Below are 20,167 nucleotides of genomic sequence, written 5' to 3'. Positions count from 1 at the left end.
TTTTCTTTTATTTATTTATTATTATTATTACTTTTACTTTACAATATTGTATTGGTTTTGCCACACAGCAACATGAATCCGCCACAGGGGTACGTTTTTTAAGGAACCTCCATGCTGTTCTCCATAGTAGCTGTACCAGTTTACATTCCCACCAACAATGTAGGGGGGTTCCCTTTTCTCCACACCCTCTCCAGCATTTATTGTTTATAGACTTTTTGATGATGGTTGTTTTGACTGGTGTGAGGTGGTATCTCATTGTATTTTAAGAGTTGGCTATATTTTCCTTTATGACAATTAGAAGAATTCTCTGGCCAACCATAATGATTTCGGGAAAAAGCCTTTTAAAATAAAATACTTATATTCAATCTCTGGATCTACCCCCAAAGTGTTCTACGACAAAATGACAGACACTGCTGCCCTACCTAGGCAGCCTAGTACAGTGTCTAAGAATATGAATTCTGGAGTCTGATCACCAGGGATGCATTCAGACAATTGCCACTTATTTGACAGGATAACATTTGTGAAGTTCTAGAATCACAGCTCTCCAAACACTGGCAAATTGTTCTGTAAATAAGTAAGTCATTGTTCTTTTTCCCCAAGTCACTTGAGATGGTCATCAAAAAACAGACAAAGAATGTGGGTGCATTCCCTAACCAGAATGAGTGTTGAACTCACCTGAGATATCCATTGTCACTTTTTTCTTAAGTATTTTCAATTATTAGTATAAATTTTAATATTTAATACTTTCAATAATACAATTAATAAAATAAAACTGTGTAATTCTGTTAATAAAATAAGTCAGGTAGTAGGGTTCTCAGTCAGATACCAAATCCTCCCTCAATTTCCCTCTCTGGCACCGACCTCTCCTTTCTCTGATTCCAGCACATCATGAGTACTCACACATATGTATCAGTTCATTACATGGTTCGTTTCATGGTTCATTACATCAGTTCATTCATTCATTACCCTTTTTCTAGAACCATTTTCAGCTTTTAGTTTTATTGTCAGCAGATCATACATACGAAAGTGACTTCAGAAACCCCCAAACATATTATTAATCAAAATAGGACCTCGTGAGACTGCATGCAATGCCTATAGGTTTGTATTCTAAGTATCTTTTTAAAAATTAATTTTTATTGGAGTATAGTTGCTTTACAGTGTTATGTTAGCTTGTACTGTACAACAAAGTGAATCAGCCATATCTATACATATATTCCCAATTTTAGGGAACTTCTTCCCATTTAGATAACTACAGAGCGTTGAGTAGAGTTCCCTGTGCTATACAGTACATACGATGTGGTATTTAAATAATCAGAGCATAGCTCAGGCTTAAAGTTTGGCCGCGATTTTTTACTGCTGTCCCAAAGTGCCAGGCCTTTATCCCCACCTGCCCACTCCCATCTCTGACCCTGATGAAGCTGGAGGGTGGAGAGCCTAGGGCGGCATTTGGAGTGACTTCGCCAGGCTCTGCCCTCCTGATCACCATCTGTAGTCAGGCTGCTCATTCTAAAAGGAGCCCCCTTTCCCTTCATGCTGAATGGGCCATACAGACTAAATGTTCCAATTCCATAACCCAAGTGTAAACCACGACACTCAACAGAGCTCACAATTTAGACAAAATCAGCTACTATCCTTTTATTACCCAATCTCTGAAAATTGGACTTTTTCTATATATTCTTACCAATTGTTAGGAATCACACAGACCATTCCAGGAAATGTATATACCTTAGGATTTTAACTAACAAAGTGTAATGACTTGCATTTGAATTTTTAAAAATAATTTTCAAAGTGCTCTTCACACTAAGAAGCAGGATATGCAGGTTTTATCCCTTTGCACCTATGTAATGGAGGGAAAGAGGTGATATGATAAGTCCATGGTAACACTGACAATTAGGAAGTTGGGACAAGAATTTAGTGCTCTCAGGACTTCTGTGGTGGTCCAGTGGTTAAGATTTTGTGCTTTCAGTGCAGGGGGCACTGGTTCAATTCCTGGTCGGAGAACTAAGAGCCCACATGCCATGCGGGATGGCCAAAAAGTAATAATAAAAACCAAAAGAATTTAGAACTTTTAATTCAGTGCATTTCAAAACCTAGAAATAACTATTCACTCAGAGGAAAGACAAGAGAGGGTAAGAAGCTGGTCTGTTATATTCAACCAAAAGGCAGTCAGGACACTGAGTTGGTGAGAAGACAGTGGCGAGGTGGGAGGGGAGATGTCTGAGGTTGAGGTTGAGAGGTGGAGGGGTTCTTTATCCGACCAGGCCCAGGACAGCCATTCAGAGGAACCTGTGCCCTCAGTGTACCAGGCCCTGTTCTAGGCACAGAGGAGCAGCAGGGAGTCAGGAAGAGAGACCCCACAGGGCCACAGCATGAAGGAGATAGAGACAGTCTGAGGCTGGTGTGAAATCTCCTCATTTGGAGTTAGACTGGGTGGGGAAGCCAGGGGACCAGTCACAGTGTTTTGTCACAATGCCACAGAGAAATGCACTGGTAATTCTAGTAGCCGACAACAATAATACTTTAAGCATGTGCCAGTCTCTGCAAACCTGTAGTTACCATGTGTTATTTCTATTTGGTGCAGGAAGGACCAAAGCTGAGAGGTTCATAGGTTTGTTACAGATCACACAGCTGACTGGGGAGGCCAGGAATTCAGATGCTTGTCACTTATGACTCCAAGCCTTATTCTAAGCCATTAGATATTTATACCAACAGGTTGACAGGTAAATAGCCAGATAGCTAGATAGATACAGATACTGCTTCCCAACAAGAAGGGTAGTGAGCTTCCTAGGAAGCTGTACACAGGTTGTTGAAAGGTGACCTGGGCACGAGCAGGGTTCAATTTGGTTTGTTTGGTCTGAGATGAATATAGTTTTCTGTTATGCTTAAGAAACTGCCTTTCCTTTTCATTGTCTAAGTTCAATCAATTCCTACCCTGCTGTTAAGAACACAGTGATAAACAGGGCCGTGTTCTTAACCTCAGAGTTTTAACTTTAAATGAGACAGGAAAATTTAAATAATATAATAAGTGATTAAAGTAGCGTCCAGCAGAAAGTAACTGGGGAACATAGACTTCCTGGAGGCAAGAGCCAAGGCTTAGAAAGTAAATTGTCAACAAGATGGGGGAAAAATTGAAAAGGCTTTTCCGTTGGAGAAAGCTTCAGCAGCAGCATAGGGTTTCTGCAGGGAGAGCTCATGCAGCTCAGGTATGGTGAATTTTCTGCTCCACGGTGGTCTTCCTCTACTTCCTGGATTTCTTCAACTACAAATGGTCTCTTTGCTTGTTTGTTTTACTTGGCTTCCAGTGTCTCCGAGTTGTTTTTGCAATATTTATTGGAAATTCAAAGTTAACTGGGCCTCTTCTTTTTTCTTGCTTTGTCTGGCAAGCTTATGCAGGAAAGTCGCCTGCTTATTGAGGTAATTCATTCCTAGTGCGAAATTCCAGGGTCTTGCTGAGTGTGATCAATGCTTTGAAGGGTGATGTTAACTGAGGGTGGAAGCACAAGCTTTTCTATTTAAAGTTCTGTTGGTTTGTTGAAGTCCCTGACCCCTTAACCGAAGATAGTATGTGTGTATCCAAGGAACTACAGCTGTTTGCTCTCACAGCTGATAAGGTTTAAGGATCCAGCTCTTTAAAAGGAATCTGGCCGACCTCTGAACTGTGACATCAGTGACTTAAGTGTTGATTTATTTCCCACAATTTTCCCCAGGCTGATGAATTTTCATTCATTTTTATCACGTGGCAGGGGCAAATCTTGGGGGTTTATTTTAATAAATGAAACAAAACTGATAACCCACCTTTATGGGGAAAAGAGGCTACTGGAATATTAAAATAAGGCACGTGTGTCACGTGAGCGGAAGGGGTGGTTCCAGCTCCCGGAAGCTGGATTCTCAGCAGAGGCTCAGGCTGCCCAGTTGAAGGCTGGCCCACAAGGTTGGGGCAGGCATTCCTGAGGGGAGAGTGACCCCAACTGTGAGTTCCTATTACTTCTCTTTTTCCGTTCCTTAGATTGTTTTTATTGTTGGCTTCGCTGGGTCTGTTGCTGCTGGCACTTTCTGCAGTTGCGACGAGCAGGCCTCTCGTTGCAGTGGTGTTTCTGGTTGTGGGGCTCGGACCCTGGTGCCCCGGCTCAGTAGTCGCTCCAAGGCATGTGGAATATTCCCGAAGCAGGAATGGAGCCTGTGTTTCTTGCATTGGCTGGCGGACTCTTAACCACTGGACCGCTAGGGAGGTGGTTTCTTCTTTATTAAAATCTAGAGATGATTTAATTTCTCCCTTCCCCACGCAGCTTTAATAAAGTGAGTCTGCTGCTTCGAGTTTGGTTCGTTTGGTCTGAGGTGAATATAGTTTTCTTTTCCGGCTTACGATTAAGAAACTACCTTTCTTTTTTCATTGTCTAAGTTCTCCCAGTTCCTACCCTGCTTTTAAGCCCACGGTGATAAACAGGGCCATGTTCTCCACCTCGACATGTTTCGACTTTACACGAGACAGAAGTTTAAATAATACAAGCGATAAAAGTAGCATCCAACAGAAGGTACCTGGAGAACAGAGACTTCCTGGGGGCAAAGAGCCAAAACTTAGAAAATAAACTGTCAACAAGATGGGGAAAAAGTGGCAAAGGCTTTTCTGTCGGAGAAAGCTTTGGCGGACGCTCAGAGGTATTTGAGGGACATGGTGCTTGTGATTAGAGGGGTGCTCCCTGGTGATGTGGGTGAAGAAATGATGATGAGCCAAGTCAGAGGGGGCTTTGTTTTAAAAGGAGCTTGAACTTGAAGGTGCTGGAGTTATTTAAGCGTTTTGGACGGGGGCTGAGCTCTGCAGATGTCCTTTTGCTTAGATGCTTCAAAGAAAGGCAATACTGGAGGCCAAAATATTGAGAGGCTGCTGGGTTGGTCCTAGCTCAGAGATGATGCAGACAAGAGTGAGAACACAGAATGCCAAGATTTGGGGGTGGAAATGAGATGTGCTCATATTCAGTTTGCAGACGGACAATTCACTAACAAGTTAAAGGTTTCCCGTTCTGAACCGCGTTTACATTCACTTCTGTTGCCTTAAAAAGAGGGATACTGATGGGAGAAACAAGGGTCAGTCTTTAAAAGGGAATGGTTTGCGAAAAGTTTGAACTCTGGAACTTGGTTTGTTGTCAGTAAAAGCAGGAATACCTGCACAGGTGGAGACCCTTGGGCTGACACGGAGTCCTATTCTAATCAGATTTTCCACCTTCACTTGTGCCATCAAAGACTGTTTTCAGTTCTCTGTTCTCACTTCCACATATCTACTTTTTCCTTAACAAATTAGCACCTTAGGTTTATTAATTCCACCAACAGATGGTCCTGACACATACAGGCCTCCCTGTGAAAACGTTTGGATTTTTAATCAGGATGTGTTCTGCCCACACAGAGTTCCTCCCCAAGCTGCATCAATAGCATCAGGCCTTGAGGCATTTCAATAAGGCCCAGGTTGCCGAGCTGCTGGCAAACTGCCCTTCCCCCTCCAGTCTCCCCAGTGCATCCCAAATACTGAAGAGATGGGCTGAAATCCTTATTGGAAAGCTGTCGTGCAGAACCACTATTTGTTCTGAGCCTGTGACTGTAAAGGCTTTTGGGAGGAAGGTAGCTGTCCACCCTCCCGGCAATTGACGGAAAGAGATGAGTGCCCACGGCTAATCTACCTGCTGATGAGGGTGTTTACTGTGAAGTGCTCACACTGATTTGCTGTGACATGGTAGTGAAAACAGAACACACCAATCAAAACCCAAGTCCTTTCTATGGCAACTTACACATTACAACATAGCCACATCGTCAGCAGAGAGAGACCCAGGCAACATCAGCCAGGTGGCCAGGCACACACGGGTCTCCTGGTTATTTCCAATCAGGTTCATATTAGACGCCTGTCTCTTCTCCATGCTTTTATTTTAGGCCTTGATGATCTCTGCCAAATAGTATTTTGTTCCAGCTATCTGCAAGGATCTGTCCCAGGGTGGCAAGAGGGCTTAAGAGGATCCAGTAAACACTTACCCTTCTAAGAGTCAGGGACTGTCCCAGATGCTGCAGATAAAAAATACATTTCATATGAGCCCCATCATCCTGGATGGTATATCCTAGAGCAGGGGTTTGCAGCCTCTGGGATCTAATGCCTAATGATCTAGGGTGGCGCTGATGTAATAATAATAAAAATAAAGTGCACAATAAATGTTATGTGCTTGAATCACCCTAAAACCATCCCTCCCCATCCCCAGCCCCAATCTGTGGAAAAATTGTTTTTCCACAAAACCAGTCTCTGGTGCCAAAAAGCTTAGGGACCACTGTCAATCACTCTAAAAGAGGGGCTAAGACCCAGAATGCAGCCCCGGACACAGGATCAACCCAAATCTGCCTTTGAAGGCTTGGCGGAGGGAAGAGGGGTACAGGTCCCCAAAGCCTGAGTGTGAGTTCCACGAGCTGGAGGAGGAAGGGTCTAACCCACTAGGGTCTAACTCACTGCAGAGACACATGGTCTACTCTCTGCTACCCCAGACACTCATACCCCGATATCAGACGGTGATACAGGCTCAGTACCCGGATAGTGCTATTGCTGAGGTCAAGGGAGGCAGGTCTGAGGCCAGCATCTCTCCAAACAGAGGACTAGCCACACTTGGGGTGGCTTTCTTCTCATCTAGCCTCTTAGGCAGAGACGGTTTTCACAGTCCTAGGTTTCCAGCACGCATGCACACACACACACACACACACACACACACACACACACACACTCCTCCTTGAAAGAGATTAGACATCAAGAAATCAGTTGAAAAAGGGGTAGTTTTGGTTCCCCCACACCCTGCCTGTTGGTTTTCATTTCACTGACTCGATGGACATGAGTCTGAGTGAACTTCCCGAGTTGGTGATGGACAGGGAGGCCTGGCGTGTTGCGATTCATGGGGTTGCAAAGGGTCAGACACGACTGAGCGACTGAACTGAACATAAGAATAGTACAGGTTCCTGACACCATTCACAGAGATTCTAGATCAATCAAAATGATCAAATATTTTGCCCATCTTTGCAGCTTCTCCAAGGGTAATGCCCTCTTGGTCCCATCCAGGCTTCAGCTTGTTTCCCTGACCATCCCCTCTACCTTATTGGGTTCACCTGGGCTTGTGTTCAACCTTCAGTTCAGTTCAGTCGCTCAGTCATGTCTGACTCTTCGCAACCCCATGGACTGCAGCATGCCAGGGTTCCCTGTCCATCACGAATTCCTGGAGCCTATTCAAACTCACGTCCATCGGGTCAGTGATGCCATCCAGCCATCTCATCCTCCTTCGTCCCCTTCTCCTCCTGCTGTCAATCTTTCCCAGTAGCAGGGTTTTTTTCAAATGAGTCAGTTCTTCACATCAGGTGGCCAAAGTATTGGAGTTTCAGCTTCAACATCAGTCCTTCCAATGAACATTCAGGACTGATTTCCTTTAGGATGGACTGGTTGAATCTCCTTGCTCTCCAAGGGACTCTCAAGAGTCTTCTCCAACACCACAGTTCAAAAGCATCAATTCTTTGGTGCTCAGCTTTCTTTACAGTTCAACTCTCACATCCATACATGAATACTAGAAAAACCATAGCTTTGACTAGATGGACCTTTATTGGAAAAGTAATGGCTTTGCTTTTTAGTATGCTGTCTAGGTTCGTCATAGCTTTTCTTCCAAGAAACAAGTGTCTTTTAATTTCATGACTGTGGTCACCATCTGCAGTGATTTTGGAGCCCAGAAAAATAAAGTCTCTCACTGTTTCCATTGTTTCCCCCTCTGTTGGCCCTGAAGTGATAGGACCAGATGCCATGATCTTAGTTTCCTGAATGTTGAGTTTCAAGCCTGCTTTTTCACTCTCTGCTTTCACTTTCATCAAGATGCTGTTTATTTCTTCTTCACTTTCCGCCATAAGCGTGGTGTCATCTGCATATCTGAGATTATTGATATTTCTCCTGGCAGTCTTGATTCCAGCTTGTGCTTCATCCAGCCTGGCATTTCCCATGATGTACTCTGCATATAAGTTAAATAAGCTGGGTGACAATATACAGCTTTGACGTACTCCTTTCCTGATTTGGAACCAGTCTGTTTTTCCATGTCCAGTTCTAACTGTTGCTTCTTGACCTGCATACATATTTCTCAGGAGGCAGGTAAGGTGGTGTGTTATTCCTGTCTCTTTAAGAATTTTCCACAGTTTGTTGTGATTCACACAATCAAAGGCTTCGGCGTAGTCACTAAATCAGGAGTGGATGTTTTCTGCAACTCTTGCTATTTCAATGATACAATGAATGTTGGCAATTTGCTCTCTGGTTCCTCTGCCTTTTCTAAATCCACCTTGAATATCTGGAAGTTCACAATTCACATACTGTTGAAGCTTGGCTTGGAGAATTTTGAGGATTATGTGCTAGCATGTGAGATGAGTGCAATTGTGAGGTAGTTTGAACATTCCTTGGCATTGCCTTTCTTTGGAATTGGAATGAAAACTGACCTTTTCCAATCCTGTGGCCACTGCTGAGTTTTCCAAATTTGCTGGCATATTGAGTGCAGCACTTTCACAGCATCATCATTCAGGATTTGAAATAGCTCGATGGGAATTCCATCACCTCCACTAGCTTTGTTCGTAGTGATGCTTCCTAAGGCCCAGTTGACTTCACATTCCAGGATGTCTGGCTCTAGGTGAGTGATCACACGATCATTGTTATCTGGGTCATGAAGGTCTTTTTTGTACAGTTCTTCTGTATATTCCCGCCACCTCTTCCTATTATCTTCTGCTTCTGTTAGGTCCATACCATTTCTGTCCTTTATTGTGCCCATCTGTGCCCTTATTCTGTCCTTTATTGTGCCCATCTTTGGATGAAATATTCCCTTGGTATCTCTCATTTTCTTGAAGAGATCGCTAGACCTTCCCATTTTATTGTTTTCCTCTATTTGCACTGATGACTGAGGAAGGCTTTCTTATCTCTCCTTGCTATTCTTTGGAACTCTGCATTCAGATGGGGGTATCTTTCCTTTTCTCCTTTGCCTTTAGTCTCTCTTCCTTTCCCAGCTATTTGTTAGGCCTCCTCAGACAGCCATTTTGGTTTTTGCATTTCTTTTTCTTGAGGATGGTCTTGATCACTGCCTGCTGTTCATTGTCATGGAACTCCGTCCATAGTTCTTCAGGTGCTCTATCAAATCTGCTATTTCCTATCTAACATGCTCTCTGAGCCTCAGTGATTGCATCTGTAAAACGGAAGCAATAATACTGACCACATGGGCTTCTCAGGGTTAGAGAGATGTGTGCATAGCATCTGGTGCAGCTCCTAAACCCTGTCTGCCTTAACAAAGCATACAGTCTAGGGGGCTTATAAACAACAGAAATTTATTTATCACAGTTTTGGAGACTGGAAGCCCCAGATCATTGTGTCAGCATTCTGGGGTTCTGGTGAGAGTCTTCTTCCTGGCTGCAGAATGCCAACTTCTCATATCATCACATGGGGGAGAAATTCTTTGGGGTCCCCTTGTAGAGCACTAATCCCATCCCTGAGCGTTCCAGCCTCATCTTCCCCCAAAGACCCACCTCCAAATGCCATTACAGTAGGGTGTAGAGTTTTGACATATGAATGGGGAGTGGGGGCACATTTGTTCCCTAACACTTGGAAGTAGGCAGTAACTGACAGCTGCCAGATCCCTGTGCCTGTTGTCCTGGACCCAGTTCCTGCTCGATGCAGTGGACGTTCATCAGGAAAACAGCCCTTGGAAGGATTTGGTAGTCAACCTTACCCATTCTTGGATTGAGCTGACTGGCTAAATCAAGTATGACAAGCATGTAAAGAGTGGGCCCTGGCAGAGGCCGTTCTGAGCACTGTGACCTTTCCCAGTCCCAAGCTTCCTGTTCCAGGGCCCTGTACAGTCAGCACTATTTGGGTCCCTTCAATTTCCAGCTGCCCAGGATCTAGTTGCAAACAATACAGGAAGATGTCAAGCTTCCCTGGTGTCTTACCAGTAAAGAATCTGCCTGCAATGCAGGAGACCTGGGAAGATCCCCTGGAGAAGGAAATGACAACCCACTCCAGTATTCTTGCCTGGAAAATCCCATGGACAGAGGAGCCCGGCAGTCTACAGTCCATAGGATAGCAAGGAGTCGGACACAGCTGAGTGACTAAACCATCAGCAGCACATGAGGGTGTCAGAGGGATTCCTGTCTAGATTGGGATGTTTGATGAGTACTGTGTAGGACCCATTCCAGACCTCTGATGCTGGGGTTGATCCAGCCCTTCCTGAACAGATGCCAAGCAAGTTGCCCTGAAGTCTTTGCAAGTGGACATCTCTTCAGAAAAGTCATTCTTGATAGAGCGATCCTCTTCCAACACAATTCTACCCAGTGCCTTTCTCAGTGTATTCCTGAAATATCAAGGCTGCCTTCGAGAAGATAATCTTCAAACAAAATCCTTTCCCCTCATTGGGTATAGACTGACTCACTAGCTCCTTATGGTTTGAAATTAGTTTGTCTGCAGTGATGCTAACTTGACCGTACCTCTCTCCCTCCCTCCTCTCTCCCCTCTCTCCATCTCCCTCCACCACACACCCCCACACCCACACATTACTTGAAAAAGTATTCCTGAACTCAGAATAAAAGCACCGTGGCTCCCACTTGCCGTAGGAAAGACAGTCTTGAATGCAAGTTCACTGTTCATTCCAGAATGGTACAAAATGCTTCCTTCCTGAGATTTTAGTTGATTATTACTATTGGTGGCTAACTACCAGAGTAAAAACAACTGACCTTAGCCTCAGTAACGGTCTCTCTGGCACAAAAATGTGTGGGGTGAGTAATGCAGATCAGGTGACTGGAGGGTGAGGAGTAGCTGCCTGTGCAGAGATGAGACCTGGCAGGATGGATGAGTCAGTCTCCCAGTGTGTGTTAGGAGATAGTGGCGAGGCGTCCACGCTTCTCAGGGATTTGTCTGGCTGCATCACCTTAGAGCTAGATTGAGTGTCCTGTAAACTCCAGACTGCTCACAGCCAGGAAACAGCCTTTCCCATTGTCATCACTGAGGCTGGTGAGCATGAGCCGATTTTGAGAATGTTCCAGGGACAGTCAAAACACAGAGTCTTCCAGGGTCTCAAATCCAGCCTCCTCCACATAACTTATGACTTCAGTTTCAGTGGAACCAGTTTTCTGCAAAACAAAGAATCCTTCCTTAGATGTTTTCTAGAGAACTTTTCCATCCTTTGAATTTCTTTACAGTTGGTTTCAAGTCATTTTGCTCTTAAAAATAGTAAATGTTCACTGAAGAAAATATGGAAATGAAGTAGGAAGAAGACCAAAAAACACCCATAAACTTACCTCCCAAGCACAGTCCACTGTCTCTTCAGCCCTTTTCTCTAGCTGTTGAGTTATCGTTACAGTTACTTGAAGAGCTTTATAAGTTGACTGCTTTTTGTGCAGCATCATTTCATATTTTAAGTTACTTACGGCCAGCCCTCTGTACCCACGGGTTTGACTCTTTTCTGTAAGGGGTTCTAGCACCTGCAGACATTGGTTACCCTCAGGATCTCCTGGAGCCATTCCCCCTGCAGATGCTGAAGCATGATTGTATGTTTTTTGGCTGTGTCATTTTGAATAGCTTCATCGTACACTATCCAAAGTTCACTATAGTCTTCCCCTAAATTGGGGTATTGTGTCCTATTTTGGCTATTATAAATAATGCTAATATTACTTATAAAATTTGTGACCAAAAATAAACTTCCTGTAAGAGATCATATTCCTCCACCTTCTTTACTCATTCAGTGTATTTTTTTCATATTTTTAATTGAAGTATATTTGATTTACAGTGTAGTGCTAATTTCTGCTTCACAGCAAAGTAATTCAGTTATAAAATATATATGTTGTTTTTTATATTGTTTTTCATTGTGCTTATCACAGGATATTGAATACAGTACCCTGTGCTATATGTTAGGGCCTTGTTTATCCATTCTAAATGTAACCGTTTGTATCTACCAACACCAGTCTCCCAGCCCATCCACCTCCCTCATCTCCTCCCTCTCCCTAAAGTCTTTTCTCTGTGTATATGAGACTGTTTCTGTCTTGTAAATAGGTTTATATGTGCCGTAGTCTAGATTCCATGGGTAAGTAACATCATATGAGATTTCTCTGTTTCTTATTTCACGTAGTATGTTAATCCCTGTTCATCCATGTTGCTGCAGAGGGCATTATTTCATTCTGCCTTATGGCTGGATAGTATTCCATTGTATGTATGCTCCACATCTTCTTTATCAATCATCTGTCGACGGGCATTTAGGTTGCCCCCAAGTCTTGGCTATTGTAAATCATGCTGCTATGAACATAGGGGTGCATGCATCATTTTGGATTAAGAATTTTGTCTGGATATATGCCCAGGAGTGAGATTGCTAGATCATGTGGTAATTCTATGTTTAGTTTTCTAAGGAACCTCCATACTTCTTTTGACAGTGTCTGTACCAACCTACAAGTGCCACCAACAATGTAGAAGTCATTCAGCATGTTTTTAACACCTACTCTGCACTGGCACAGGAGCCTGGTGGGCTGTGGTCCATAGGGTCGCAAAGAGTTGAGCGCAACTGAAACGACTTAGCATGGCTCTGCTCTGGACACCATGTGACGCGTTGAATATGCGGTGATGAACCAAGCAGCCATGCGCTCTGCCTTATGCGCTTTGAGTGGTTTGTGATCTACTTAATCTTGGAAGGAACTCTCTCCAGTTGCCAGTGTTGAAACAGAGAATGGCTGGGAACCAGTCTTTAACAAGTGAAATGCTTAGAATAAGAGTGTTGGTTTTGTTTTTTTTTTTTAAGTGAGCCTTTTTTATTGTTCAGCCAGCTCATCCCCTTCCTTGCTCCCTCCCTCTCCTTTCCTGAGTCTCTTGAGTGTAAAAAAACTAATTTCTGACTCAGGTCTGGACAAGCAAAAATGTGTGTAATGGCCTCTCTGGGATGGTAGCCACCCTCTGAATCCCAGGACTCTGGGTACCAGCATCAAGTTCAGAGGAGCCAGCAGTGATGAAAAGCAGAGGGTTTCCTTTCCCATCAGCGGAAGGCTTCCCGGTGGTTTGTCAATAGCTCTAAAGGGCCCCCTCCTCGTCATTGCAGCAGAGGCCCCCAAAGTGGACTGGGCAGGCTGTGCTTTGGGAGGGCGAGGCTGGGACGCTGCTGCCCAGCCCTGGTCCGCTCTGTCCTGAGTCACCTGTCCCCCAGGGGGAGGGTGTGGGCGGTTGAACTGACAGCAGAAGGCAGGCTTCATTCTCCCAGCTCTCCCTGCTTCTCCCCAACCCCTCAGCCTGCCCCCCCCCACGCCCACTCACAGATCTGCTTTTCATCTGGCCCACTGCAGTGTGGAGGAGGGAACGGCCACCCACTCCAGTATTCTTGCCTGGAGAATGGACAGAGGAGCCCGGTGGGCTGCAGTCCGTGGGGTCACAAAGAGTCGGATACGACTTAGTGACGTGCGTACACACACACACACACTCACTCTCTCGCTCACACCACCACCCCAAATGTGAGAGGAGAGCATACTGTCCAGAGGAGCAGCCTGTCAGTGATGGGCTCTGCCATGAATCCTCTGCTTCTTCTGAAATCAGCCTGTCTACCTGGAATTGTTCCTTTTGCATACATGACTTGCTTTTAATTAACAACAAACTGCAAACTTTCACAGTAAACTGTTAAGCCTGTTTCTTTTACCAGCCTCAGAATATGCAAGGAAATTTTTGGGGGTCCTGAAGGGAAACGAGATACCAGCAGTAAAATGTGCCATTAAGAGCCCAGGACAAATGAGTTGAGTCTGCTGCTTAAACCACAGGTGCTTTCCAGGCATGAGTGTGCCAGTCAGAAGGGATCCACAGCACAAATTCACATGAAGCAAAACAACTTTCCCAGGGGGCCACACTCACCTTCCAGAAAAGCTGTGGGTTATCAAGAGCAAGCCAGAGGGTGCCCTGGTAAAGGAGACCACAGGGGCGGAGCTGAGCGCAGGCGTGGGTCTTGGGCCCGCCTTGATCCTCTGCTTCGCTGGGTCAGTAACTACCATAGGCTCAGTCACCCCAGACACCCAGACTGCTAACTCTAAAGATCACTGCTCCCTGCAGTGAGCCATTTTGGTGAGTGTCTGATCAGCTCATCCCCTACAACTAGTCACCAGTTGACTTATCCAATCATGAGTCACTTTATCAAAGAGAAAACTAAATGTGTTAAGAAAACTCCTTGATGAGGGTCTGCAGCCCATGGACTGAGTCTGGCTCATTGCCTGCTTTTGTAAATAAAGTTTTATTGTCCAGAGCTATTTGTATATTGTCTGTGGTTGCTTTCACAGTATGATGACTGCGTGATAAACATTTGGCCCTTAAATATATACTATCTTGCTCTTTATAGAAAGTCTCCTGGCCCCTAATGTAAATATCCATTCAGTTTAAGGACAGATTTGACAAGCAACTGAACATCAATGCACTTAGCAGCGCAAGACCTTGGTGACAGAAGTTAAAATCTAAATAAATAAGGTGAGATGTTGTGTTTACAGACTGAAAGACTCATTACTGGTAAGATGTTCCTTCTCTCTAAAATCACCTGATCAGGATCCCAGCAGCCTTTTTTGCTGAAATTGATAAACTGTCTCTGAAGCTTGTGCTAAGTCACTTCATTTGTATCTGACTCTGTGTGACCCCATGGATTGTAGCCTGCCAGGCTCCTTTGTCCATTGGATTCTCCAGGCAAGAATACTGGCGTGTGTTGCCATGCCATATGAAAATAAAAAGGACTTGGAATAACCAAAACAACTTTGAACAGTCATGTTTGGAAGTTTTAAACTACCTGGCCTCCAGATTTACAATAAAGCTTCAGTTTCAAGACAGTGTTGTATTGGCATACAGACAGACAGTAATCGAGAAATAGACACACATATGCATGGGCAGCTTATTGTCAGCAAAGACACCAAGGCAATTCACTTTTCCCACTTGATGCTAGAACAACTGAACACATGTTGATAAGTGAGTGAGTGGTTACACCTAAGTGCTCTGAGTGCATAAATGGCACCTACAAAAACATATTTGGGGAAGTCATTTGCCTGCTCTATGGTTCTTTATATTTAGAAGCTAGGGAAAATTCCTCTGAAAAACTTAGGGGTACTCAGGGGCAGAAACATGAATTCTTAAAATGTCAGAGTTAAACAGGTCATTGGACGCATCTATGCCTGTTACTGTACAGAAAAGGAAGTAAAATCTCATGGGGTTGAAGGAATTGCCCAAGGTCAGTTAAAAGATGGCTGATAGAAAATAAAAATTCATGTTTTCTGACTGGTGAGGACCCTCATAATTGAGTAGGACCTTTGCAATATTCAGAGATTGTAATGAACATGTATTAAAACAATCAGCCAAAGAGCAGAGTGACTAAAGCAGTATGAAGACATCTGGCCTTCTGGGTAAAAGCCCTTTCTTGTAACATGGAAAACGAGTGGCTCAGTGACAGGACCCATTGGTCCCTGGGCAGATATGACATTAGAGAACCTTCAGTATTACCTCATTGTTGATGATTACAAAGAAATCGTTAATATTACTTTTTGGCACTGGAACAGGTGGAAACAACTTGGTCCATAAGTGGCATCTGAAAACAGAGTAAAGGAGGGAGACAGATGAGCAAAAGCCGCCTTTCTTGTGCTTTAGTAGCTGCTCTAAACAGTGACCTGGTTAATCCCCAAATCTGCCAATTTGTAAATTCAAAATCTTCATTGACAAAGACCTCCAAGTACCTACTTTGTAATAATAGTTGAAGAATGTAGGGGTACTGCAAGACTTTGATGTGACTTATGATCCAAGAATGAGAAAATGACAACTGCTTCGTGTTGGTACGTGTTGTCAGCCCTGATTTCTGACAGTGAGGGGCATCACATGTGTGGGCTTCCAGGTCACCTGTGATGCTGATGCACCCTTCCTCCTATGTATTGGCTCTCGGTCTACTTTTTTTCTCTTTTCTGAACTGCCGCCACCACCACCACCCCCTGGTAGAGATGCCATCTTATATAACATTTAAAATAGTGAAGCTGTTTAAGATAAGCCATTTTCTTTATTAAGGTTTGTTTGTTTTGATGTGGACCATTTTTTAAAGTCTTTAACTTGTTACAATATTGCTTCTTTAAAAAAAAATATGTTTTAGTTTTCTGACTATGAGGCATGTGGGATCTTAGCTCACTCATCAGGAATCAGACCCACAACCCCTGCACTGGAAGGCAAAGTCTTAACCACTGGACCTCCAGGGAAGTCCCCTAAAAGTCATTTTCTAAACTATGAAAAAGCCGAGATAGAATATGTTCTGCAGCCTCCTAAGTGGCACTTGACCTTCCTGGACGCCAGAGGGTTGAGAAGTTCCTGTGGGGGCTTTGGCAGGCTCTAGGATTGGTTGCCACATCTGCAAGATCTCTAGAATCTGGGAACGATCGGCAGCTCTGGGGCCAGATAACGGAAGGGCCAGGCTAGGACTCGATACCTCATGATTGGGGGTCATAACACAGGAGGCACTGTGGTGACTTCAGCATCCGGTGGGCTGCCTTCCTTTCCCTGAGATGTAACAGACGTGCCCTGGGGGCTCAACAGAAGCACCCAAGGACTGAGTGGAAGACAGTCAAGGAAGCAAAAGAACACAAATGTGAAACCTTCACAGAAATTAGCAGACTGTCGGCAAATTCAAGAAGGGGACATCCAGCGACTGAGGCTATACTGAGCTCTGTCCATTTTCTGTACATCACCTGTTTCCCAGTTTTTTCCTTAGTCCACACTCATCTTGGAAAGGCTGTCCAGGAAGACACAGAAGTACTGTAGACTCCACCTGATAACAAGAGCCCTCCATCCAGTGGATGCCTGGCAAGAATGTAATTCAGTATTCAGATCCCAGTGAAAGCACCCTAAATAAAAAGAATACCTACATTCTGCAGATGAGTGAGAAAATTAACAAGATGAAGCAGATGGTCATCATAACTGCAATAAGGAACCACTCTGTCCAGGGCTTCTGATCATCCTTCCCTAATGAAAAAAGAAAAATCAGAACTAGAATTAGCAGTAGGTAAGAGGAATGACTACAGTAGGGCGTCAAGAGGCTTGGCTCTGAGTTGCAGGTGCTGCGTGGTGCTTAACTTTCCCGAGTCTTAGGTTTCTTATCTGTAAAAGGTAGCAGGCATCTCACAGAGCTGATATGAGAGTGAAATGAAACAATGGCAGTGAGACCAGTTTTAATCTTAAAACATTATTTAATCATTGAACAGGTATTTATGGGATATATTCTAGGTAATATTCCACCCAGATCTTGGCGTTTAGTGCTTTGGGTGAGTCATAAGGATTTTAGATGAAAAAACTGTAAAGATGTAAGCCTAATCAGTAACCTAATTGCGTTGCAATCAAAATATCTTTCAAAGTTGAACTTTTAGAGGAAGTACAGTATGGAATAATACTTGTAGGTAACAACAAAGGTATCAAACTCTGTTGAAAGTACTTTACAATCTTGTTGTTTAGTTGCCAAGTTGTGTCCGACTGTCCGTGATCCCATGGACTGCATCACACCAGACTTCCCTGACCTCCACTATCTCCCAGAGTTTGCTCATATTCATGTCCATTGAGTCAGTGATGTTATCTAACCATCTTATCCTCTGTCACCCTCTAGTCCTCAATCTTTCCCAGCATTTATAGTCTTACAATTTACAATCTAAATTGTCCTCAAAGCAGGTGTTGGAATCATGTCCATTTCACAGATAGGGATGTAGATGCTAACTGCCCTGATTCAGTACAGAAAGTGTAAATGCCATCCGACTCAAGTTAAATTTCCTTCTAATCTACATTCACGGGGTAGATCTTTCTATGGGCTTTAATGATAGCTTTGGGGTGTGGGTGTGTGTGTGTGTTTTCATTTAAGGTACTGGAAATGCATTCAAGAAAAACCAAATGGTGTTTAGGGAATAATCTGCTTACTAAACTTCCTGATTCATTTTTAGAGAAGATGAAAATATCGAGTTATCTCTCGAATATACTGGCCTTTCTGTGTTTGTTTGTTCCTTTTTGCACCCATCTAGTCAGTATTTATTGAGCTCCTATTGTGTGTTGGACTCTATACACCTTGCCGGGAGACAGGGTTAAAAGAACCCATTTGAGACTTCTCTTCCTGCAGTTGAGGGAAGAACTCGCTAAGTCAATAAAGACACAGGTAATTAAGTGACAGCAGCTCTAAATACAGGGGTGAGACAGACACACCTCACCAGGGGTCCTAATCCTCAGTTTGCCATTAACAGTTGCTTTTATAAAATCAGGAGTAAATGTAAGTGCAATTTTCAAGTCCTTGTAAATATCTTAAGACTTGGGAAAAAACCCCAAATACATAAAACTCAAATCTTTCAAGGTGTCAGGATGGAGAGATGTCTTGAGGATTTAATGCTCGTGATTCCAGTGTTCCCTGATCTCTTGCACTATTTTTTTTTTTTTTGCCTCCTGAGAGCTCTTACCTGGGGTCGATCCTCTACCTCCCCAAAGCTTTAATCTCTCCTGCTTCATCTTTCCCCTTCTGCTTTCAAATATTCATAGAACCCTTTATCTTGAATAAGCCATTACTTTGCTCTGCCATCTCTCTCAGTGATCATCAAATACCATCTTACTTTATTTCCTAGACTCATTTGTTGAATAAGAAATTGAGGCAGCTTCATTTTCCCATCTCAGAAACCACTTTTTAAAATCCTGGATGACTTCCTCCTGGTTGAAGCCAAAGGATGGTTGATTTCTTTTTACAACTTTATCTTCCCTGACCTTCCTCTGAATTTCAGACTTGATGGTTATGCCCACCTGGAAACCAAGCCACTGAATCCTCCACCCAAATCTTCCTCTCCTTCAATATAATTTCCTTCCCTCCTTCTTAATTTCAGCTGGCCCTCTCAGCTCAACCTTGATCTCTTGGTGTTTTTCCACTGTGATCTATTCTTTGAACTTTGAAAAGTTTGTTGAGCACAGCTTCGTCTTTTAATTCCGTGGCTGCTTCTCCTGCATCTTTATTCCTGCCCATCTCTTGGTCTGGATCTGAGATTGCCCATAGATGGAACCCACTGGCATGTGCCTCAAAGCTGACAACATTCAAAACTAAACTCACACCCTTCTTCGCATCAAAGCAGCTTCCCTCATGACCCCTCCGTTTTGGTCTTCACTCTTCCAAGTTCCCAAACTGGAGTCTTTGGAAGTTACTTTGATTCTCCTCAATCACCCTAGACCCCCACCTCCTTTCCTCACTCGTTCTGTTTACATCAGTGCCTCACACCCAGCCATAAGTGCGAGAGGCATGCTTTTGTCTGTGGCTCAGCTTACACCAGTGCATCACATGCGACCAGAATTATGAGAGGCATGCTTTTTGTCTATGCCTTTGCCTAGTCTTGTTGTGAAGGTGGCCATTCCAGATCTCAGCTTCCTCATTTGTAAAAACAAGGGCGTTGAAGTAGGAGCCTTAAATATGCTCTCAATCCAGCACATTTTCTGGTACCCTGAGTCAGTCCAGGGCACCATCATTTTGTGTATCCTGATCTCTCACATAATTAATTTTAGTATATTTTCATGGGTGAAAGTAGTAGAAGAGAACAAAAGAGAGAAGTCAGCAGTAACTGGCAGTCACCAACAGGTTATTTTCTATACACATTTTTACATTCACTTTTTAGGTACCGGACACTCTGCAAAGGGCTTCCTGTGTAATCTCAGTTGATTTCTCAAAGCAGCGCTTCAGGGTGGGCACTGCTGTCCACATCTGATGGTTGGAGGAGCTGCAGCAGAGACGGGCAGAGTCGGGGAGCCAGTGGAGGAGCCAGGACTTGCTGAGCGGCTGCGCTCTTACCCAGAGTGCAGGGACCCCGTCCCCCAGACCCAGAATACACTGCACGGGCAGGCGCCTCGCAGAGCACATCCTAAACAGCTCCCCGCTGTGCAGCACTGTCAGCGATACCACTTCCCCGCAGGGCAGCCCTGCTGCGCTGCTGCTCAGTTCCCGGAGGCGGCTTCGTTTTCAGGCTGTGTCTCCAGGAGGAGGAGGCTGCCTTGCATGCCACTACTCCTGTGGTTCCCCAGGCGTTAGTCGGGACCGAATCACTTTAAGTGATTCACTCTGACCGTGGCATGTAAAAAGAAGTTTCATGTGATTACAGCTACTTTACACACCGGCAGTAG

General features: G+C 44.1%; 1 protein-coding gene across 1 annotated transcript in view; it reads right to left on the bottom strand.

The window, feature by feature from the left end:
• Positions 1-11,067: 11,067 nt before the first annotated feature.
• The window catches only part of IL5RA (interleukin 5 receptor subunit alpha), a 49,847-nt gene continuing 40,747 nt past the window's right edge, over positions 11,068-20,167 (bottom strand). The window contains exons 9-11 of the mRNA XM_068983110.1: positions 16,912-17,008; positions 15,512-15,596; positions 11,068-11,148 (exon numbers count right to left, since the gene is read on the bottom strand). Of these exons, the coding sequence (XP_068839211.1) occupies positions 11,068-11,148; positions 15,512-15,596; positions 16,912-17,008 (263 nt within the window). The remainder of the gene's footprint in view (positions 11,149-15,511; positions 15,597-16,911; positions 17,009-20,167) is intronic.

Source organism: Capricornis sumatraensis, chromosome 10, assembly GCF_032405125.1.
Source record: "Capricornis sumatraensis isolate serow.1 chromosome 10, serow.2, whole genome shotgun sequence".
NCBI classification, from domain to species: Eukaryota; Metazoa; Chordata; class Mammalia; order Artiodactyla; family Bovidae; genus Capricornis; species Capricornis sumatraensis.
Note: the sequence above shows the minus strand (reverse complement) of the source record. Positions and strands in the feature narration are given on the sequence as shown.